Below are 24,861 nucleotides of genomic sequence, written 5' to 3' on the forward strand. Positions count from 1 at the left end.
TATTGTGCTTTTATCCCAACTGTAATGGATCGTGAGATGTTGCTATGTATTATATTTGTTTTGGGCAACGCGCACTTCGGTTCCAGCTTTTAGCTTGGGCCGAGAAGCCACAATATTATTATTATTTTTATTATAGCAATTACTTACTAAATAGAACGCAAACCACAAAGCCGAAAATAAAAAACATTTTTTTGTCTATCTGTCAAAAACAAAACTAGTATGGACTATGAATCAAGCAGCCATGCCTGTATATGACTGTTTAAAAATCGCACTAGTAGGCGTTCGAAGCTGCCGGTTGCCTACGTATTAAAAAGAAAGATGTTTATCGAAAAATAGTGTATTTCCGCAAGTAAACTAACTTCTTATCGTATCAGCCGACTGTTCTATAACACATGTGTATTTTTTTCGTTAGTTTAAAAAATGTAGAACTTTAATTTATACACTATTTCATGAGCGGCAACCTGTAGAACACTCTGGTCATCAGGAGCGGATTTATGATTTTTTTGAGGGGGAGGGGGGTAGGGGATGGACGACAGAGGGCTTTCGGAAAATAGTTCGAACTTTTTTCAGGTCGGCAAAATTGATTTTCTGAGCGCTAACAGAACACTAAAAAGACTCCATTTTGACAAATTTCAATTTTTGAAGAAGAAAGAGGTGAAAGGTAATGCGGTTTTTGGGCACTTCTTGGAATATTTTTGACCAAAAAATTGAGTTGTTTTCAGCTCGCGGTACCCTTCAAAATAAGCATTTATTGACGCTGCTATTGTAGTTGTTGTTTGTTTGGGGGCGCGTCCGGCATACTCTCGTTCACTTCAAGGGACATTGCGACCTCCGTCGGCCGAAGCCACAAGTCTATTGGCGTCAGGTTCGTTCTATTTTGGGGACAAACAAATAGTAGTAACGCTGTGTGGGGTGAAGGTCAGAAAGACAGTTTGGAGTAAGATTTTGGTCTATCTTAATCAATTAAGTATTTAGGTAGGGGCTGTATCCTAGTCTTATTCGGGCAAGCGTATGCCTCATCAAGCGTTGTAGTGTTTGTTCTGTTTTTGTAACTTCTGGGGGTCCTTAGAGGTGAACTTTGCACTCGATTGGTGTGATTATTTCTCACGCAGAGGCAAAGCAGCGCTTCACACCTCTTGCAATACAAAACCAGAAAGCCGCTAAGTGCAAAATAAAATAAATTAGGTATTAAAATAAATTAGGCTAGTTTTGAAACAAAACAAGCCAGGACAATAAAAGAGAAATCGAATTGGTAGAGAACTTACCGAGCGGTACCAAGTATGGATAAACCTCCAAGCAACCCTTTCAGCCAAAAAGAATCAACGATACTTAAGACCTGAAAAAGCTAACGAGCCCTCCTCCCCTCACAACACAAACACGCATTATAAAAATGTTCGCTCGTCAAAAGAGGCAATATGAGGCCATTACGCCGATATAAATTCCACTCGAAACCTATCAAACCGAGAAAAAAGTAACCAAGAACCAAAAGAGCCAAAAAAAGTTGTCATAAAAACAAAAGCTATAATTTCTACTAGCGTGTAACGCACCTCCGGTGATTCGATTTTTGAACAATTTATTAAGAAACCGCATATATTGAAAATTAGATATGGAACTTTTGAGTGTATTCTGATAGCACGCAATTAGAGGATTCGCAATTTCACATTTTGTAATGTTTTTTTATTCAAGTTTTTTAAATTTTTTAATCTCGGAAAGTAAATGCAATTGCATTCAGACGCAAGATTTTCAACTCCTGGGAGTGATCATACAGTACCCAACTACCGTGTTGTGAATTTGAAACTTTGAAAAACTTCCTAACTTAACTTTTCTAAGAAAACTTTTTGAAAAAATCATAGAAAACAAAACTTCATATCTTTCTGAAAGTTTTTTTTTGAAAAAAAAAAATAACTTAAAACGTCATATCTCGAAATCAACAAAGATTTCAGCTGTCAATTTAGGAGGCAAGATTCGCAAGCCCTGAGAGCACTCTGACGGTCCCAGCTACATAGTTGGGAAGTTTGGATTTGAAAAAAAAAACTTGATTTAAGTTTTGAAAACTTTTTGAAAAATCACAGAAGGCGTCATTTCTTGAAAACAAAAAAGATTTGAGCAGTGAAATGTAGGAGCAAAAATTGCAACTCCTGTGAGTACCCTGACAGAGCCAAACTATAGATATGGAAACTTCAAGTTTTGTGAAATTTTTTATATCTAAGTTCTTTGAACAATTTAAAAAATAATACATAACAAATTAACATCTTGCAAACTACGAGCATTCGAGCAGTTGAATTTGAAGGCAAAAATTGCAATTTGGAACTCCTGAGAGTACCCTCACAGTGCCCTCATATCTGACTGAAAAAATACAAGGATTTGAGCAGTCATATTTAGAAGGAAGAATCGCAATCCTTGAGAATACCCTGACAGCACCGAACTAAAGATCTGAAAACTTGTGAAAAAATCGTAAAAAAATCACTGTTTACTGATTTGACTTTGGAAGCCAAATTCTCAACCCCTTGGAGAACCCTGACAGCATCCCACTATTTGGCTGCTTATTTTAATCTCGATGAAATAAAAAAAATCAAACTGGAAAATCTTAACCATTGCGAATACGATATAGCTTAAACGTGAAAAAATTCTTTTGTTAAACATGCTAAAATAAAACGTTGAAAAAGCTTGAGCGTGGCGAGATAGTAAAGCCCACATTTAAATATATAGTAGATGAAGATTTTATCAATTTGTGCAATCCAGTGAGCATAAAAATGATATTTACATCGAAACAACAAAAAATTAGGTCACAAACCAATACAATATAAGACGAAATAATTTGGGCGGAATAAAAATTTAAAGCAAATCAAAACAAAAACATACGAAGTCATGAAAATACAAACAGGAGAAGGCGAAGCTGCACTTCGCAAACACTAGCGAGAGCACGACAAATAAACAGCTTAATTAAGTGAAACAAGACAAATAAGAAAAAAGCCTCAAATTGTTAAAACTGCTACGTTTCGGATTCGAGCCTGTGACCTCGAGATTTGAAGTCTCACGCCCTGCCCTCTCGGCCACGAAGGCTTAACACTTGGCAAAATTTAGTCATAAATAAAGCAACTACTTATGCTACTAAATTAACAATGCAATACAGATATAGTGGCAGCAAATAAGTGTAGACACAGTTTTGCAAGTACAAATTCTGAATATGACAAACTGGAGGCATCCACGCGAATTTTGCATGATATGAATTGGAAAACCTAAAGCCACATTATTTATAAATTGTGCATTTCAAAAATTTAAAAGATATATTGAGCTAGAAAAATTTCTGAAACCGAGTTTTTAGTAATGTTATGTTGTTTGAAAGAAATAGCTTTTTCTGGTTCGATTGATGAATTAAAAATGCATCACCTGTGTCATCTTATTACTATTCGAATGTCAAAGCATATGCTATGAAAAAGCTGTAAAAATGCCTCAAGAGTGGCACCAAAGTTTGCGACTTAGGCTGGAAAAAAGAAGGTTCTTCCTAATACACTCGCTTCGCAAATGTGAACCCCCTCAGTGCTTAAGAGGAGAGGAACCAAAAGGCCGCGATCGAGGGCCCTCATTAGTATAGACGAAATAGGGAGCCGGCTAAAAGACGCAGTCTCCGACAAGGAAAACCGACCTGTTTTGTCAACTGACAAACAAGTCAACAGAGAAGCACAAAAGTCCTTAAGAGCCATTTTAATGGGACAAAGACGGCTAATTATAGCGATTTCACACGTCGTCAACTCAAGTCCGCCATCAAGAAACTAAAAAAGGCTCAAGTCCGGGACCCAACTGAGTGAGCAGCGAGATGCTGGCTCAGCTCCCCGACCCGGTACTGCAGGCGCTTCTCGCCCTAATCAGCATGTTATGAATTGGAAAGCATTAAGCTACATTATTTTAAAATCGTGCATTTTAAAAACTTGTGAGATATGTTGAGTTAGAAAATTTCTGAAATCGAGTTTTCAGTAATGTTGTTGTTTAAAAGAAATAGATTTTTCCAGTTCGATTGATGAATTAAAAATGAGTCAATTATCTTAACTTATTACAATTCGAAAGTCAAAGCACATGCTAATAAAAAACCGTGAAGGTGCCACCAAAAGGTCGCTAGTGTAACCAATAAAAGCAACTACAATGTGAAAAGCGTACAGCAAAAAAAAACAATTATAACAATTATACGATGTGGCAACTAAGTTAAAAGTAGAAAAATAATAAGCCGAGAATTTTTTTGAAACGAAAAATTACCTGTTTGATAAAAAGGTACTGTTAGCTTTGAACCCAGAACCATTGTCGTCCCAGGCGTATTCTTCATGTCCAGGCCGAGAAGTTTGAATTCAATATGAACTAAACCTATATTTACCAATTCTAATATTGACCAATCTGTTAAAAAAGTTTTTTTTACGGGAAAAAATATCTAGTACCTGATTGCAATATCCTTCGAATTTCAAAGCACATGCTAACAAAAAACCGTGAAGGTGCCACCAAAAGTTCGCTAGTGTAACCAATAAAAGCAACTACAATGTGAAAAACTACAATGTGAAAAGCGTGTTTTAAAATTGCTGTTTATAAACGCTCTTAGGTGGTTAAAATTGTTGAAGGATCACAATGGTCTGCTTCTAATAAACTTTTTCAAATGCCTCGTTAAAAGAGTTTAAAATATTCACGCATTGCTGGCGGGGCGGTCGAGGTTGAGTATAGTACAAAGAGAGGGGGCTTATTGGCGCCTTTAGAAAAATTTAAGGTTGGCCGCCGACAATGAATGTCATAAAATAATACCAAAGGGGGACCCATTGGTTAGTGAGGGGGTCGAATCCACCAAATCCGCCCCTGCTGATCAGGACGATTGTTTTCTGCTATGATACAACCAAAAACTGTTGTAAGCATTGATTTCAAAAATTGAGCTCACCAAAGTTTTATTTCACAACAGCTACTAAACGTGTCTCGGCAACTATGGATTGTTTTACACAGACTGCACATTACTAGTCTGTGGTATGTCGTCATTATGTGAGTAGTTCAAAATAGTGTTTGTGACTGCTGTTCTGCAGAGAGGGCATTTGAGCCTGATGAGGAAACAGCAGCTGTCACAGACACACATGTGTCCACAGGGCAAAAGACACACACTACTCTTCTCCACCTGACACACAATACATAGCTCCTGCCCCAAGTACACTTTCTTCAGGGGGTAGTGCTGATTCTCTGCACAGAGTAGAGACTGGAGAAGCAGCGCCGACTTCCGAGTATTCGAGACATTTTTTATGTGATAAACAGATAGAACACCACGAACTCTTTGATGAGGTTGTGAGGTATTTGCAGTGTTGTTCAGCATTGTAACCACAGTTAGCGGATACCTCGATCGGCTGTCAATTGGCTGGTCACGGTTAATGTTCACCTCAAACATAATATTTTCCGAATGTTCTTTCGGTTGGATGAGCAGATTAGTGTTGAACAGTTGCATGGCATGAGGGGAGCTGCAGTTGTGAAGGAATCTAGTCACAGTTGAGATGGGCACATTGTATGCCGCCAATGTTGTGAATACTGCATTTGATATACGCTGTTCTGTGCCACTCCTGTTTACGTTCACTTCCAATTTGAAATCTAAAATCATTGACCCCCCAAAAAAACTCACTTATTCTTCAAATAACATTTTGTTGCCCAAAAAGTGCCAGGTTTAACCTGAAGATCTCACTCAGCAATTATTCCCATGGTATGCCGTTGATAGCCTATGATAGATAGTTTTTTACGATTTCATCGAAATATAACATGAATCACATTTTCAAAAGGAACATGAGCCCCTGATTGCTTTTTTTTTTTTTTTTATTAGCCCCCGGCCTGCTCAGTGCAGGACCAACCGTGGGGGAGGGGGAGATGTCATCCATTTTGCCGCAGCCGGTCCCACCTTGAGGAGGCGGATGACACTGGGACCCCTCCAGCCGTGACCGAAGCGGGATTCGAACGCATGACCCTCGTGTTAATAGAGATGTGCCTAACCCCTGATTGCTGTGCAAGAAACACTGAATGCTCCGACCATAGTAAATAAAAAAATGAATCGTATTGAAAAAAGAAGACTTTTTAATTGCAAAAAAAAATGATTTTTTCAAATCTATATTTTTTAAAATTTGTTTCTATTCTTTCTATCTTACAGATTCTTTTTAGCAAAACACCTGAATAAGATGAAAAACTGCAAGAATGAGAAAACATAATAGCTACAACAATGATCAACTTGTAGCGGCATCAAATTCAGGAAGCCAGCCTTTCGGCAAATTTCTTCTTAACTAGTCTTAAATTAGAAAAATTCAGACCCATTTTTCTCGACACCGTATATGCCATAGTGGTCGAAACAGCAAAAAAAGAAAGATACAACTTTTTGGAGCGGTCGATCAGACCGATCCGACTCATAATTTCACTTTAAAAATTTAATGCTTTTCTAGCAAAATTGAAATCGCAAAAATCTGTGAAAAATGAATGCAAGGAAGTACCTAGATTCGATTAATTTTCTTTTCTACATGATTCAAAAAATCTTGAATAATTGTCAGACTATAAAAAGTGACTTAACAAAATGTTTGTACTAGGCAAACATATAAACTTAAGGGAAGAGAATAACTTGAAACATTCATCTCACTTGTCTGGGATTGAGCAGTGAAGAGTGGCGACACATGTGTGACTGGGATATCCACTGAATGAAACTGATTCGTGTCTAAGGAGGAGTCCACATAGTTCATGCTGGGGAAACTGACTCTGCCTCCTGGAATGACGTTCCCCTCGTTCTCCAACGCGGCCTCCATTCTCTGATTCTCATTCAGAGCCCGAATGAACTTCTCGGGATGTGTTATCATCTGGACCAGGAACCAGACAAAAAGTGCAATTGAGCAGATGCAGAGGCAATAGATGAGCATGTGGTACTGGTCCAGTACTATGATGTCATCATTTGAGTCGGCAGAGTCCATGGCTGCCATTAATCACATCTGGATGATGCCAAAAAATTAATTCAAAATATCTCATGATATCACGGTTTCAAGTGTAGCAAGAAGGCAGAAAAAAGCAATGGTTGATTTGAGAAATTGTATTAAACTGAGTCTTGCTTTCTTTGGGAGGTAGACTGGATTGAAATAAGGTAGCCATACTTCAGTAAAAAAAACTGCAACCTCAGATTTCAAACCCTGTACATCCCCTTATTTCATCCAAACTTTCGCGCTGTAAATTGGTCATAAAAGCAAAAAAAAGACCAACTTTTTTACATTATTGCGATACATGCGCAGAAAACGCAGAAATTGGAAAAATATCACACCAAGGCGATGCAGAGCTTCTCGCCACTTGCGATACAACACAAACATAGCTTGACAAACTAGCAATCAGAAACTGAGACGAAAAACAAAGCTTTTTGAAAAAGTCAAGGAAAGCTAGGAACTTTGCATCAAAAAGCGGTTAAATAGCCGAAAATTTTATGAGCAGGCATTAATTGTGCCACAAAAAAATGCTTTCCTAACAAAGCTAGAAAACTTTGAAAAACTTTCAAATTAGCTCCACTGATGCAATATCATGCCAATAATCCGATTGAGTTTGAGCCAAAAAAAACTTTCACGAGTAAATGAAAAAAAAAAAACGAAAAAAAAGCGAATTTATACCGGACCGTAGTTGGTAATATTAAAACCAAGATTAAAATAAATCAACTATTGATTTTAAAAAAAAACGAAATTATACCGGACCGTAGTTAGTAATATTAAAACCAAGATTTTAAAAAATCAACTATCGATTATTACGGGTATATAATCTTCGAACCAATTTGAGAAAATGATTTAGTGCTTTTGTCGGACAATTTCTTTACAACAACAAGCCCATGTTCCGATATGATGAGGTTTGCTGGTCGTGAGCACAATCATCGCATACGTAAAAATCCCGCGCATGTTAATGGACGGCGAAAAAAGTTTCAAAGAAAACTTTTAAAATTAAGTTCTTTTTAATTATGACGAGGTTTTTTCAGCAAGCGTTTCAGTTCAGAAAGAATAGATCTAAGTTAAGCCAACTGAAAAAAACTCGCTTGATATCTCCTATGAAACTTCTTTGAGTTAATCAACATCGTCAAGTTGACAGGAAATCTAAGCAATGCAATTCATAATAACCTGAGCAATAAGTAGCCCAGGACACTAGATGAACTCTTCATCTAAATTACACCCATTTTAGTTAAAATGAAGTGAAACTGTACGTTGTGTCTGTTAGTAACTGATCAAAATTTTTTGACATAATAAAACATAATTTGACGGCGTCTCAATTTCATGAGGACATTTGACTCTGCAATTTGATGAAAATTAACACTTTTTTCTAAATCGAACAATTAAAAAAGAGGCTTATCCGAAATTTTTGTAACTGGCATATTTTGAACCCAGACACAAAAGTAGAAAAAGACAAAGATACAAAGAGTAGACCAACAAAACGCCTTTTCACATTTATTCTAAAAAGTGTATTCATACGTAACTGAAAAAAATTCAAAAAGAAAAGAATATACATAATTAAAGATGCAAAGGATTTTCAAACACAGAGGCGAAACGGAGCTTCGCATCCTTTGCGATACATCACAAGGGTAGCATTCCAAGCTGGCAAATAGAAAATGAGACGGAAAAAAAAACATGTCAAAACAGTAGTTTACAAAACACGCGCTGAATTAATTATAAAAAACACTGATTATTTTTCACTTCTGATTTTCACATATCTACAAAATCAGAGTTATGTTTATAATTCAATTATTGCCTTTCAAACTACACCACAAAATAAAAAGACTAAGACGATGAAATCTGAGCCGAAACCACTAACGAAAAAAAAGCAAAAAGAAAATATACAAAATCGCAAAATCCGGGTCAGTAACTTTATAGTTTACAGCAGTAAAACAACAAAAACTTCAACTACAATGGAAATTGCTTACAGCTGAAGCAAAATCAGTGATGTGTCAACTAAGTCGACAAGAGAAAGTCCGGTTGGAGGGGTCTCAGTGTTAGCCGCCTCAAGGTGGGACCGGCTGCGGCAAAATGAACGACATCTCTTTTATCCACCAGGAAAAGCCTCAGCTGGAATAAAAAACAAAAAAAAAACGTCAATTCAACATCCGACAATTCAATTTTCCCAGAAAAAAGTTTTCAGTTTCAACCATAATCAGCACCCGTTAAGTTATGACTAATTTGCGAGAGCTCACCTGACAAATTGCAGAGCCCGTGCAATTCGAACCAGCAACCATATGCTTGCTGGGCACCATCACTAGCGCCAATTTTCTGTAACACTGAATGATGTTAAAATTTCGTTAATAGTTGTATATCGAAACTACTTTCGCCATTTGTTTAAGCAAAAAAAATTACAAAGGCGAAGCTGCGCTTCGCAAACACTAGCGAGATTACGGCAAAAAGCAGCTCTATAAAGTGCAATAAAAAGAAGAAATAAGCCTCGAATCAGTAAAAACTCGGCTTCGTCTTGGGTTCGACCTGCAACCTAGAGAGTCTCACGCACTAACCACTCAGCCACCGAATCTTAATACATCAACCCACTAGCCACATATAAATGAAATAAAATACAATATGAAATTTCCAATGCTACCGATCGTGATTATAGCTGAACTGTCATCAAACAATAAGTGCTTCAAACTCCAAAACAATTGAAGATTGAACACTTTTTTATTTCAAAACAAAATTGAGCCAGTTTGAGAATTTAGGATCAATAGGTAAATTTTCTTTTTGCGCCAGAAATTATGAAAATTTAAATTCATATTGAATTAGAAGTCGCTCAGATCTTACGCGGCATCTCCATATTTCAATACCGAAAGAAAACTTACAACAAAAAGAATTTTCTAAATACCTGTTTCGATAGTCAAAACAAAAACAATATCAAACTTCAAATAAATATGCAGATCAAATCAAAAACCAACCATTCGCTGAAATTAAAGCTCTGTTATACCGAGATGAAAGTCGACCATGTCTTCATTTGATTCTTTCGATGAGATGTTGTTTGCCTTTAAAAAATTCATTAATTCTCTTTCATGCCTCAGAAATACATCGGTGGTCAAAATATTAGTCAAGTTAGCTTTGTAGTTTTCTTTGAATATTTCTGGACGAGCAAGTTGAGTTTCAATTATCCAAAAGGCCCATATGAGCAAGAAATGTCGAGCCTTATTGTCTTCCGCTACTTTTAGGAACTCGCTCGCCAGACCGTGCAAGTAATGAATCGCTTCTTCTTGAGGCATATCGAAAGGGCAAATGGCTAAGAAAGTATAGATTGCACAAGCTGATATCTCGTCAACTTCGAGAGCTATCGATAGATCTAATTTGTAGTTGGCTCCTTTGTCATCACTAAACCAAATCCTCTGAATTGTGAAATTAGCTAAATACTTTTTCATGGTTTCCTTACAGCCTTGAATATAAAACAACAAGCTTTTGATAACTAACAGCAGCGTTTCATGCTCCTGAAATCTGACATTTTTTACAGCCAACAGAAGACGCGGCACTTTTGCTTCCATAGTTATTTCTGAATTTATGTCAGCGATGATGGACTCGAAAAGTTTCTCTCCAACGAGGCTCGCCGGAAAGGTAAGGCAGTCGTTTGAGCTAAGAGTAAACAGCTCTCTTTGCAGTGCCAAGTTGCATTGAGAAATAGCCTTTTCTATTGCTGCCAACAGGAAAGTGAATCTGATTTTGTTTCTGTACTCAAACGTATTCAGAAACAAAACTAGAATTTTTAAAAGTGTACTTCTAATAACATTATTCACGTTTTGTGGCCTCAAAAAATTACAAATAATATTTTCTAACATTTCATCGTCAATTGCCTCAAGTTTGATTGAATCTTCAGAGCTTATTTCCTCTTGCTCGCGTACTGCAGCAATCAAAATCAACTTTTTGAAATTTTGGAAACACCAAAACTTAACTAACTCAGCAGTTTTTGGATGGTCACTTTTGTTATTAAGATACGCATTGAGGAGCTTCGCAAATTCCATCTGCAAACGAGGATTCTGCAGCAAATGAGGATAGTTCAAGAGTTCCATTTGGAGGACCCCTAATTTGGGAAACTGCTTCATGACTGCGGCGACACATCGTAAATTCCGAATATTTTCGACTGTTTTCGAAAGGAACGAAATGAACTCGCAGACTTCATTCTCATTACATTTAGATTTAGAGGCGGATATTCGGATTATTTTGTAGCTGTCGTCTTTTTTGAACTTGACTCGAAGATTGGAGTCTAACTTGGGAATCCAGTTCAACAATGAACAATGTGCTGATATTGTCATTTTCAAACTAAAGTAAGAACATTTGGTCGTTGTGCAAACAGCACAGAATTCTTCGCGCCGTACTTATATTTGCATTGAACTTTTAAATTTTTTAATAGGAGGGGAGGCTTTGCCTGAAACCAAACCTTGTAAAGTATAGTGTCTCCTGAAACCAACCTAAGCCAGTATAGTTTAATTGACGTATGGAACTACGTTGCTTTCATTTTTGCTTACAATTGTAAAATACGACAGTGGCTTGAAAACAACATATTCGGACATTTTTTCTCAAAACCGAGCCAACTTTTTGACTGTAGTCCGCATCACGTCTAAAAAATTTTCAAGATGATCCATCACTTGGCCTCGTACGACACGTCTCTGTGGTTTCAGAATTTCAATGAGAAAAGTACTCGAATACAAAGCTGTTCCCACTTGGCTTGAAAAACATTTTTGAAGGATGCGTCGTAATGATCAAATACGCCCGTGTTTTCGGCAGTAGCACCAGAGGGCGAATCTGAGGATTGACGAAGTTTAAGGGAAAAAGTCGTTCACATATTTTTATCATTTCTAAATATTTTTTAAAATAATACACAGGTTTGAATATGGTACAGATTTGCACCCTAAGTCTTTTGGAAAAATAGAAAAATTTTGCTTTCAATTGCCTGGTAACAAAAATAACGGAGGGTGCCTTTCTGAGGAAACAGATTATGCCCCTGCAACTCGTGCTTAAAGAACGCACACATATTAGGTAGGTTAACACATAGCAAGGTGTATATATCATCTGAAAAAATGAGCTACGGTATAGCCTGAAACCGAAGAGCGATAGTCTGCGTACGAATTCGCGTTAGTCTGAAGATAGACGTCAAAGGCTAGGTCAAGCGCGCTGAAGAAGATAGACTTTGAACTTAACTCTAACTAAGCATCCGAAATAATTGAATGACTCAGTTAGACAAGCTGTTTACATAGAAAAAAAATTTTACGTTCCGTTTTGTGGACGCTTGTATATCGAATGCGTGAAAAGCAAGCTTTGAGAAGTAAAAGAATTTTCTGCCTATGGGATTCGAATCTCCGACATACAGATTCAGAGCCTTATACGAAGAAAGAAAATATAATTCTCGAAAATCAAATCAAATCTCACTAAATTAATATCAACAATTACTTAATTTGAAAGTAAGGGGGATAGAAGAAAGGCATATACCATGCCTATATAATCTCTGCCTTGATCATTTAAACTAAGATTGACAGCACACAGCATTTTTATTGCAAAAAAAAAATAAAAAAAAAATACAACACACATTTTATTTCCTCTTTTCCTCAAAAAAAATTTAAAAAAATACAACACACATTTTATTTCCTCTTTTTCCTCATGTATCGTATGAAGAAAAACAAGTGTTTTAAAAAAATTGATACCACTAACAATTTTCAAGCAAACAAGAAATTCAAATATTAATCATAATAATAATTTTTAAAAATCATTTATTATTGTTGGTTGTTAATATTTTCAAGGAGAAATCTCAATATCAAACAACCAAAACTGGATTTTTAGGTATATACTAGGAGTTTGAGTTTCTGAGCTCAAAGTCAACCTGAAGTCATATTCAAATACAAAGTCACCCTCAAACATTATTTCTCGAAAGCCACAAGGTTCTGATAATCTATATTCTGGGGTTGAACTTGCAGTCTCACCCATGCGTCAGGTAACATGCAACCACACGGTTTCAAATCAAAAAGTCGGAAAAAAAACGTTTTAAGTCTTCCTAGATATTTCACAACAAGTTTTTAGACAACTACATTTTTCTGCTGACAGATGAAACAAGCATTTTTTTCTTTACGCAAGTTACCAACTATATAATTGTCCTCAGGGGCGGATTTGGGGGGGGGGGGGGGGGGGGGGCGGACGCTTCGTCCCCCCTTTGGTACTTTATCAGCAATCCATTTTTGGCCAATCGACCCTAAATTTTTCTAAAGGCGCCTTCGGAGCCAATATATACTGTTTTTTGAGGGGGAGCGCGCGCCAAAAAACGCGATTTTTTGTCAAAATTTTTTTGTGCCCAAAAACGGCTTCTTTGACCCGTTTTTTCAAAAATTTGCCTGCGGCCAGGGGCGGACGCCCCCCCTCAGGGATTCGACCCTCTGCTGATCCAAAGGGTCCCCCCTTTGATACTTTTTCAGAAATCCATTTTTGGCCGACCGACCCTAAATTTTTCTAAAGGCGCCTTTGGCGCCAATATATACTATTTTTTGAGGGGGAGCGCGCGCCAAAAAAAAACGCGATTTTTTTGTCAAAATTTTTCAAAAGTGCCCAAAAACAGCTTTTTTGACTGTTTTTTCAAAAATTTGCCTGCGGCGCAGAAAATTTAGCCAAAATAGGGGCAAAACAGTGCTTTGGGAGAGCTCGAAAAATCAATTTGATCGACCTAAAAAAAAAAAGGTTGTCAAAATTTTCGAACTTTTTTTGAAAATCCGCCCCCCCCCCCCCTCGAGAAAATCTTAGATCCACCCCTGCCTGCGGCGCTGAAAACTTGACCAAAACATAGTGTTTTTAGTGCTTTAGGAGAGCTCGAAAAATCAAATTGGTCAGCTAAAAAAAGGTCGTCAGAGTTTTCGACAATTTTTTGAAAATCCGCCCCCCCCTCGAGAAAATCCTCCTAGATCCACCCCTGATTGTCCTTCAATTTGTGAACAAAAACATTTTTACAATGCAATTACATTTTTCCAACATAAACTGTTATCAATTCAGTTTCGCTCAAAATATTCAACTTCTTATTTCGATGTCCTATACCTTGCCAATTTCGCTACACTATAAAAGCTCTCACTGCCTCCTAAATACCAGGCATCAAAAAGTGCGGAAAAACATGAGGCTAATACACCGAGGCAGTACGTAGATACTGAAAATGAGCCCTAACATCCCTTCTAGTGAAAAAATCTGGACAGACAAAGAAACTGCATAAAATGATCTATAAGCAACTCTGAAAACTTTATGCCCCCATCACAAAATTAACGCACAGATAAAAATTACGCCCCTCAAGCGCCATATTATGAAGCGAATAAACCGATAAAACATAAGTTGAAACCATTTAAGCCAAAGAATTCTGAAAGAAAACCGGAAACAAAAACGCCGAAAAGAAAAACCAGTAAGAAATAAGTAGACTAAACACAAAAAACGTAAGTGCTTACTTGAAAAATAAACATTTGGGAATTTTGAACTAGCGCTAGATTCGTGTTTACGGTGCTCCACCATTTATCGTGGCAATTGCTTCCTAAAACATATAAGTGAATCAACAGAATTGAATGCAACCAAAAAAACTAGGCTGGGGGCAGCCAACTGCGATTTCTTCTTTGTAAATTGAATAAGTAATAAACACTTTGTTATGTTGCTGCACTAACTTCCGCTTCAAAACTCAAAAAACAACATTTTTTTCTGAATCGTTTCGATAAAATGAACGAATTCCTGAAATTACTAGACTCTCTCGAAAAGATCTGGTAGCAAGACAACCATATCTGAAAACTGAAAACAATGAACCTTAGCATGAATTAAGTTGAATGGATCTCCATCTTCCAACTTAAAAAGGGACGGCCAAATTAAATTCTGGAAGCATCTAACAATTCAATAACTTGGAGGAAAACAAAGAAAGCTAGATTTCTACGTTGAAGAATATTTATTACACAGAGGCGAAGCTGAGCTTCGCACCACTTTCGATACAACAATTACAGGGTTAAAACAGGATGGCGCTCACAAACTAGCAAAGAGGAGTTCGAAAGATGTTACCCTTGAAAAAAAAACGAAGGAGAACGAAAAAAAATAGAAAATTATGTAATTTTTTAAAGAGGTCCAAATGCTGCTGATTTTGAGCATAAAAAAATGGCGCCACAGTCTTATCGCTTTCATATATCATACCGAGAGCTTGCAGGAAAAAAATAATTGGTAAATCAGCCTAAAAAAAACAAAAAAATTGAAACTAACTATTTTATATCGTCAATGCTATTTTATAAGAGGTCAAAACTATTTTATAGAGTGGAAAAAAAATAAACAAGAACAAAAAAATTAATTTAACAAATCGAATTAGTAAAATTACAAACTATTTTTTTCAAAAATGTCGAAAAAACGGATACTTAAAATCCTAAAGAGCTCAATAACAAGCTCTGTATTTGCAACAGAGAGGACTAGTATTTGCAACAGAGAGGACAATGAAGTCAATGAGTCCAGGAATGGGCCCTGTGACCAAACTTTTTACGGAAAAAAGTCTATTACCCTATTCCATTACCCTAGCTTATCGCAAAGTTCATTAACACATATAAATGAAAAATCATTCCACTTAGCCGACTGCTTGTTAAAGCTTCAAAATCTAACCTTATATTATATGTCTTGATGTGGAGGCTGGTAGCATCAAGCAAAGTTTTTACTTTCAAATTCAAACTATTTACGAACCAAATAAATCAAAGTTTGAGGTTCCCGACTTGGAATGATTTTTTTCTACTTCATTATCAATATCAAAAACAAAATAATGATTTGCCTATTTTTTTTTACTTATATGGTGTATAACTAGAGACAGGTCCTTTAGGAAACTTCCAAAACTTTACCTATATGTTTATGTCTGAGACAACTGGAATTTCTATCTTTTTATTTTTAACACAGAAATGAGACCCTAAAAAGATGACACCCCACCACAGCGCTTTCCAGATTTTAGATTCAAAATTTTAAATTGAATAGTTACTTTAATTTCTTCACTGATATTCTTGTTTAACTTGATCATTTCATCTTATTCGCCCGAACGCATGTCAGTTGCTGTCAGGAATTCTTTAAGCAAGCATTAGTACTTGACATCAATCAGCCTGTTTTTGCAGAAAAAAAATACAAAAATCATCATATGTTTTACACTAAAAGATTTGAGCAGCCAGATTTTGAAACCGGTGTCTCAACTCCTAATATAATATAACCCTGATAGCACACATCATACCGTTGCTTTTTTCAAAATTTGTGATAAAAACACTCAAAAATCAATCTTTGAATGTTAAGATAGCGAAAAAGCAAAAACAGCTGTAAGATTGAAGCATTCGCACTCCAACAGATGTACATTACGAGGCACTTTGCACTGGATAGGTGCACAATTTTGTGTCTCTAAGTTCCTGAATTCCAGAGATAAATCTTTCAACATGTTAAAATTTTGTCTGAACAATCAAAGAAAACGAAAGAACAAAATAAAAACAAATAGAGCGTCCTTGTTGCGGAATCCGCTTACAATTCACAAAAAAAAACAGCTTTGCCTCGTTATGTGTGTTGAAAACCGTAGATGACTTCGTGGATATTTTCAGCTTTGCAAAATTTTGTCAATTTGACAAATCAGCACAGGGACTACTTAGACTTGACTCAAGTGAAACAACTGCTAAATAATGCTGTTAAAATAGTAGCTTAAATAAAAGTCCATCCATTGGAAACCAATCCAATAAAAATAAGCAGAAACACCGCAGCCAAAAATGATATATTCCCTGCAAATATTCGTAATAGCAAACTATATTAGAACGCATCTACTAGATTGATTTTAATCCGCTAGAAATAGCAAGCATTACAATAATGATAAACTCACATAGAAGCATCACATGAATAAAGGTTTTCATCAAATTAACTCTTCCGAAGAAAGTGGACCAATAATCTGCCTTTGCAAAGATTGCGAACATTTTGGCGCTCCGGCAGTGGATGGCGCCCAGAAATCATCTGAGTGCGTGTTCACATCGCACGCGCGCTGGCTGCCATTTCCGAAGAAAGCTCTTGCAACTAAGTCATAGCGTAAGGTGCTCCAGTTAAGTGAGCTCTGGGTCAACCTAAGTGTTTAACATCCAATTTAAGCCGCTGACAATTTTGAAGCCGCTATAGTTTTGAAAAATAACTGCCCTCTACGTGAATCAAACCAGGTGTCACGATCCTTCAAACAATCTGGCTTGTGAAACACTTTATACGGGCTCGCTTGTTTAAATTTAAGACCTGATTACATCACAAATTATCTCATCTAATATTCAATATCTATTCACAATTTCACATTCTTTCAAAGGAACTTTTACAAATGGGCAAAGCAGAGTTTCACACTAACTGCGATTCAACAATAGGTTCTACATCTTCAGGGTAAACGTTTACTGTAAAAACAGCAACATAAATTTCACATTTTCACGCAATCAAAGACTTCAAAAATTACGTAAGATCTAGGCATTTTCTACCCCTTATGATTAATCTGAGGTCACTTGGCAAATTCAACTCTGGCAAAAAAAATTGTTAAGAAGAAAACTTTTGGAGGTATTTATTGTAGGCGGTATTGCTCGGAACGCAATTACTTCGGAACTACGTAGCTAACAGACAGTTGGAAAAGAGTCGATGAACGCAAGGCAACAAGAAAAAACTGACCTAATTTTTTCAAAAAAAATGAACTTTCGAGCTTCAAAGTAAAAACTATAAGGCCTTAATGCTCTTTGAATTTCCAGAAAAAACTTGTGATTGATAATTTTTTTTGTAAAATTAACCCAATTTGAGAAAACTGGATCAATAGGTAAGAATTTTGTTTCGCAGGGAAATCTGACAATTTTTGTAGCCTTTACACTTTCGCTGTTCGATTAAGTAGTCTGCCTTCCTTTTAAGAAAGGAAATGAACTGAAAGTTGAAAGAAATCAAAAGTAAAACCGCGAAAAATCAAATTAGCATAAGTCAGCCTAGAAAAAAAAACAAGGAAAACTCACGACTTATAGAAGAGTCTGATTTACGTTCAACGACTCTTAAAATCATGCCCTTTGAAAAAAATTATGATTGACAATATTTTGATAAAATAACTCATTTTGAGAAAACCGGATCAATAACTAAAGTTTTGAGTCCGCTGGAAAATTTATACGTAAAAATCCATTAGAAGGCGTACACAACTTTTCGCATCATTTCCACGTTCGTATTGAGAGAGCGCAATTTAAGAACTTAACTCAAAAGTGCATATATACCTAAGTGCATTCATAAATGCATTAATATGTTTTAATGCAGATCTGTAGTTATTAGAGGATTTTAAGACGTTTTCCCGAGAAAAAAAAACCAACAAAAATCAGCAAGGGGTATCTATGAGTCTTCACTATGTTCAGTGACTCTTGAGTAAAAAGTCGAAAATGATTGGCTAATTTTGTGCAGTAGCAACCAAGCCGACAAACAAAGCACGATTAAAAATTTCTGTCACAAGGCTATTTATTGAAAAAAAGTTCCTGACTGTATCAAACCCCGGACCTTTCTACCAGCTGCCGAGTGCGGATTAACACCTTTAGTTTCATTAACATAAACTGGTGTGTCAAATGGTTCTAGTGACTTTGTTAAACTATTGGTCAACCAGAAAAATTCAATATTCCGATTTGATAACACTTGCGCAAGCGTACTTTTTTTCTTCTAAAATCTAACTCATACCGGCTCCTCGTGTAATGCTGTGAACTAGCATTAAAAACAGATAAGTTAAATATCAATTTTATACATTAGATATGCTGCAACTTCCCCATAAATTCACGCTTCATATAACCTACAGAATTTGAAATACTAATTAGGAAAAAGAAATCAACCCAATAAAATTACGACGCCGTAGTTGCGTTTGTTTCTTGACAGGAAATTATTGCTCAGACTACTAAGAATTATAATTTCTGTCACCAAATGTAAAAAAAAGTTCTGAACAATATATGAGTTCTCGTCAGAAATTGCGACATAATTACACTAGATCAAAAAAGTTTTCACATGAAACCAAAGTTCGGTCCTCCTCCAGGACCTTGTCCGCCTCCCCCTCCTTTCTGAGTGCTGGAAAATTGCTTCATCATATTCTGCAGTCCACCCATGCCACCCATCTTCTGCAACACTCTGGGATCCATCATTCTCGCCATTTCCGTATTTAGCTTTGCCATTTGACCTTGGTTCAGATTCTTGGGATTTATGTCTCCATTCTTACCAAATAGACCTTTGATTCCTCCCATTTTGCGCACCATCTGAGCGAATTTGCCGTATTGCGTGAGCAGTTCTTGCACATCCCGGTTGGAAACTCCAGCTCCCCTAGCGACACGTGATACTCGGCCCGGTTGTCTGGAGAAGATTTTGGCACCTTCTAAGCTATCCAACTCTTGGTCGTTCATGCTGTCCATAATAGTCATCATTTTCTTCAGTCTCGCCATCGACTCTTGCTCGGTAGATTTGTTCATGAAGTCCTGACTGAAACCAGGAATCATATTCATTATCTGCCCAAACGGACCCATCTTCATGATGTTTTGGAACTGCTCGTACATGTCTCGCAGCGTAAACTGTCCTTTATGTAACTTCGTCATTAGCTCCTCGTTGTCATCTAGTTTAAGTTCTGTCACTTTCTCGAAGAGAGAGTTCAAATCACCCATTCCCAGTAGTTTTTGAATGAACGCTTGAGTTTTGAATGGTTCCAAGTCATCGATATGTTCACCAGTTCCGATAAAAACAATCGGAGACTTCGTCGCAGCAACAGCTGACAGAGCACCTCCACCTTTCGCATGGCCGTCCAGTTTTGTAATGATAACGGAGCCGATGTTCACGTGCTTTTTGAAAGCTGCTGCCTGACCTTCGCAAGCTTGACCGATTGAGGCGTCCATGACAAAAATAACCTGATCTGGCTCGACAGCATTGTTCACTTGCAACATTTCCTCGAAAAGAGACTCTTGCTGTTTGTGTCGTCCGCTCGTATCAACAATAATTATTTCAAAATTCTCTTCTTTAAATCGATCCACTCCTTCTTTGGCAATCACAGCTGGATCGGTTTCGACTTGGTTTCCATAAAAAGGGATTCGCGCTTTTGTCGCATTCTGCTTCAACTGATCAAATGCACCCGCTCGGAAAGTATCAGCACATACCAGACAAGTTCTAAATCCCTTCCGTTGGTAATAATAGGCCAGTTTAGTACACGTTGTCGTTTTGCCGCTTCCTTGCAGACCGACAAACATGATGATGTTCGGCTTTCCTTTCGTGGGTGTCCACGAGTCTTCTCCCGGATCAACGAGCTGGAAAAAAAATAAATTATCTAAGACCTTGAATCTTCTAAAACCAAAGAAGGTTCTCTTGGCAATCATGTTTTGTCATTATTTTGAAATGAAAACAAAGACCGCTAAGGTTTGCCTTGATTAGTGGATAAAAACTCTGATAAGAGCCAGATACCTTGACGAGTTCCTTGAAAACAGCTGCCTGAATCATCCTTCGTTTGTTCAGACCACTGGCCATGTTCTCGATATCTATCTGGGCCTTGATGTTGGTTCTCAGCTGTTGCACCAGTTTCACATTCACATCGCTCTCCAGCAAAGCCCTGCATACCAAGTTCAGGGTGTCTTGGAATGCCCGTTCATCAATCACTGTTGCGCTGTTCAGGCTTTTTAAAGCGCCCGTTATTTTACGGCCCAGCTCTGCCAAAACCATTTTGAATCTGAAATAAAACAAGAAACAGGTTAGTTTTCAACATATGAGCATGAAATCCAACTTGCTAGTCACAAACCGAAAACTGTCTGACAAGCCAAGCTTCTAGACAGAGGTAACATTAAAAATGGGAGGATTTAGAAGTAAAGACAATGAAATAAGACTTTTTTTATTAAGCACAGCCCCAGATCGACCAGCAAATCTTGCTAAAGACCCCAAACAAGCAAAATATGAGCAAAAAAATCTTATTGCTGGCAAATTTTCAGAAAACGCCATAGGAAACTTAGGCTAGATAGTGGTTTCCAAGAGTTACCAAAAAAACTTTTCGATCGATAAACCAACCTAGATCGGCTTCTTTTCAAAAGTAAGCCTGGACTAGTGAGTGAAGGCATATAACTACTGACTCTTTAGGACATTTGAACAAAAAAATTATAACAAATTTAGTGTGATTTCGACATTTGAGTTTTTGTTGAACAAACGCACAGTCAGGCAATTATCATCCACGTCATTTTCCACAACAATCATTCTCAAAGCTACCCATTGGTTTAGCAAACAAAGTCTCTCAAATGTTTCAAGCTGCACCTTCGATACGGCTGATCCTGAAGACCGATCGAAAGAAGCTAACCGACATTTGTGAGCTTGCGCTGCCAGTTCACATTGGTGTGGTTTTAATTCTCTCAAACCATCCCTAGGGACCACAGCTCCATCGCCATAATCAATGTATTCCACGTAACATTCTTTGGCATTGGTCGTACCCTTGTCGGATATTTTGGCTCTGAAATAGTTGCAATCCCCTGCATCGTAATAAGGCGCCGCACAGAAAGTGCCATTAATGATTGAGGCTAAGGGGTTCAACTTCTCGAAATTAATTGCCAGGTCATCTTGTAATTCATCCAACAAACTAGCATTTTCATCGACCGCTTGCACCCAGAAACTATCCACATCTTTAACTGCAGAAACATAAACGTCGAATTGACTGCCTGCAGAGGACGAGGCTAATTTGGAACTAACTTTTATACTGAAATTTTTGCTATAAAAGTTGGTAAGAAGTTCATGCAAAAATTCTTCTGTTCTTCTAACTTGAGAGCAAGTTCCGCTTAATGATAGATTTTCATTCAAACATTCAGTTGTCGCATGCAGTTCTGGATTTTCAGTAGCCAAAGTGCTTTGAATTAAGTGTCTCAAATCCAGTGCTTCCATTACATGGCTTGGCACAAATATTTCTTTCGTTCCCACTTTACTAATCTCTGCAAGCAATAACTTCAGCTCATCGAAAGCTGGTTCAACGTACCCTTTGAAACCAGAAACTGCAACAGAAAAATTATTAGATGAGGTGTCGCAGTCCATCTTCACGCGCACTTTATGCTTGTCTTCTATAGTTGCCAATTCGTGTTGCTGATTCTCAAAGAGGTCGTAAAACGTCCCTCTGCTCACAGGCATTTCCAGAGCCTTGATTTGGGAGAGAACAGCTTTTAATGCCTTTCGGTCTTCCAAGTGCCTGAGTATGAATTTTATAATGAACACGGTTGGAAAGGCAGAAATACCAACAACAAGAGATAACCATTTAATTTGAATCTTGTCGAGCATCGCATCAAAAATCTACAAACAATCAGTATGTGAATACTCACTGAATTCTTTGCCTTCGAAAAAAAAATGGCAGCCCACAAAATTTCAGAAAAAGCTCATTAATTAAGTTAAAGCATGTTTATTTTAGTGAAAGATTCGAAATTTAATCCTCTGCACACATCGGACTGTTTTTCGAACACAAAATGCAAGTAGAAGCAACCAAGCCATCAAAACTGGAATAATTAATTTCATCGCACTGTGAATTCTTCAAATACACATTCACCCTCTGAACCAAGTAATTCATGTTCTTTCGGAAAAAAATCAGGATTCAAACCAAAAAAAAATTAAATTTGAACGCGAATTAAGTTAAAACCGGCGAAGCGAGTTTCGCGCCACTTAAAATACAAAGAGTGTGAAAGTAATGGAAAAAAAAACAAAATTTGAATGAAAAGCTAAGAAAAAGCACCGTTCTCAAAACATATTTCAACTGAATTATGTTCAAGGTGAATTATTTAAAGAAGGGTGTGCGAGTTGGATTAACCAGGAAGTTTCTATTAATTATGGTAAAAAAAAACAATTAATTGAATCATTCATAATAAAACTATTTGCCGACTTTTTATATACAGAGGCGATGCGGAGCTTGCATCACTTGCGATACAAAACAAGCAAGCATAATTTACATAAGTCGAAAAAAAGTGAAAAATATTGAAAAAACTAGGTGTAGCAATAAATAAACCTTCGTATGTCTTGATAGACGTTCATTCTAGGCAAACATGCCAACATTTAATTAGCAACGGGAAAAAACTTACGAACAGGAAACAAAGCCGACAATCTTTGAGCAGACACAGTTGAGCCGAAAACAAGATTTTATAGAGAAATAAGTTCAAGTCCCTCCTGAAAGTACAATGAACAACACTTAAAACTAGAATAAAATTCACCCACCGCGCAAGAAACCGGGATGTGTCAACGAAGCTGACCATCTTTGAGCAGACACCGAATGAGCCAAAAAAATTAAAAACAAACTATTTTTACAAAAGTTTTTTAAGAACCCACTGAAACTACACGGAACACCGAGGCGAAACTGAGCTTCACACGACTTGCGATAAAAAACAAGAAAGCCACAAACTCGAGATCTATCGAAAAACTAAATCTATCAGAGTGAATATGGTTTATTTTGAACTAAAAACGTGCCAAGTCAATTGAATATAACATTGGCATCGAAACAAAATTATCAAGCGGTAACAAAGCCGAAAATACATTAGAAGAAACCCTTTAAGCCGAAAAACATTCAAAGAATTTATTAAGTATCCCTCAGCCACAAACATACACACTCACACGAAAAGATTATAAGCGCGTCAAATGAAACAAAACGAGGCCACTTAGCCGATATAGTATTGGCCGAATCCTATTAAGCCGAACAAAAGGAAATCAAAAAAGCCGAATTTTCAAAAAAAAATTCAAGACAAAGTAGCGTGTAACGCATCTCCGGCACTCATATTAAACCGCATATATTAGAAATAAGATCTGCATTCTTTGAGTGTACTCTGACAGCACCCAATTACAAGGTTGGTAATTACATTTTTGTTAAGTTTTTTATACAAATTTTGAAGAACCATAAAATTTTGTGTTTTATATAAGTTTTATATAAGTTCTTCGGAAAATTTAAAATGAACTAAGAAACGTCACATCTAGGAAAATAAAAGCAATTGAGCAATCGCATTTGGACGCAAGATTTGCAACTTTTGAGAGTACTCTTATAGAACCCAACTACAACGTTGGGAAACTCAAATTTGAGAAACTTTACCTTAAGTTTTCTAAAAAACAGAACCACAAATTTTTTTTTTGAGAACCAGAAAAAATTTCACATCTCGAAAACTATCAAGATTTCAAGGCAACATTCGCAATCTTTATAAGTACTCTGACAGCACACAACTACAGGGTTGGGAAATTAGCTTAAAAATCTTCAGATTACAACTGAGAAATAATAAGTGAGTAATTTCCAGAAAACTTTGGCTTTTCATTAAAAAAAAAAACTGCAGCTAAATTTCAAACCATTCGAATCGTTTTCACTTTATCGATTTAAAATGAAATTTCTCGAGCCATACGAGAATAAAGATGCTTAAATTCTTGAGACTACCTCCAATTTCGGACTAAAAAAACTAACCAGAAGCTTAAAATGCCTGGCATCTACTTCAAATCTTTTTCGTTTTAACAGAAACTTTTGGAGGGCACAAAAACTAACAACCTTAGGAATTACATTTGAACTGAATTGATTAGAAGTAAATTTACTAAAATGAAATTAGTTTTCGAAAAACTATTAAAACGCTAGTAAAGCAGCAAAAAGCGAGCAAGTAAAGCGACAAAAATAAGGCCGAATTCAAACTTATATTTCAATTTTTATTACTTGTTTCTGTAAACCTAAATTTTTCCATTGAAAAAGTATTGAACAAATCTTGAGAAACGCTATATCTGAACAAAAGTTTTGAGCAGAAAAAGTTAAAGGCCAGATTTGCACCCTGAGAGTTTCCCCTGAATGTACCTTGACAGAACCCCACCGTTAAGGTTGAGAATTTCAAGATCGGTTAGTTTTTCACTTTTTTTAAAAGAAAAATCATTTAAAAAATATCACCTCTCG

At 36.8% G+C, this 24,861-nt stretch overlaps 3 protein-coding genes across 3 annotated transcripts in view; all 3 read right to left on the reverse strand.

The window, feature by feature from the left end:
- LOC134839805 (ovarian-specific serine/threonine-protein kinase Lok-like) overlaps positions 1-24,861 on the reverse strand; it is a 135,739-nt gene that overhangs the window by 54,652 nt on the left and 56,226 nt on the right. The window lies entirely within an intron of this gene.
- LOC134839439 (uncharacterized) lies at positions 4,903-6,965 on the reverse strand. Its single transcript, XM_063854988.1, has 2 exons — positions 6,626-6,965; positions 4,903-5,601 (listed from the first exon to the last, which is right to left on the reverse strand). The coding sequence occupies exons 1-2, from the start codon at positions 6,957-6,959 to the stop codon at positions 4,967-4,969; spliced, it is 969 nt and encodes a 322-aa protein (XP_063711058.1). The 5' UTR covers positions 6,960-6,965; the 3' UTR covers positions 4,903-4,966.
- Positions 18,701-20,672, reverse strand: LOC134839032 (signal recognition particle subunit SRP54-like). Its single transcript, XM_063854428.1, has 2 exons — positions 20,409-20,672; positions 18,701-20,254 (listed from the first exon to the last, which is right to left on the reverse strand). Exons 1-2 carry the CDS (start codon positions 20,661-20,663, stop codon positions 18,974-18,976), a joined length of 1,536 nt encoding a protein of 511 aa, XP_063710498.1. The 5' UTR covers positions 20,664-20,672; the 3' UTR covers positions 18,701-18,973.

This window comes from Symsagittifera roscoffensis, chromosome 2 (assembly GCF_963678635.1).
Source record: "Symsagittifera roscoffensis chromosome 2, txSymRosc1.1, whole genome shotgun sequence".
NCBI classification, from domain to species: Eukaryota; Metazoa; Xenacoelomorpha; order Acoela; family Convolutidae; genus Symsagittifera; species Symsagittifera roscoffensis.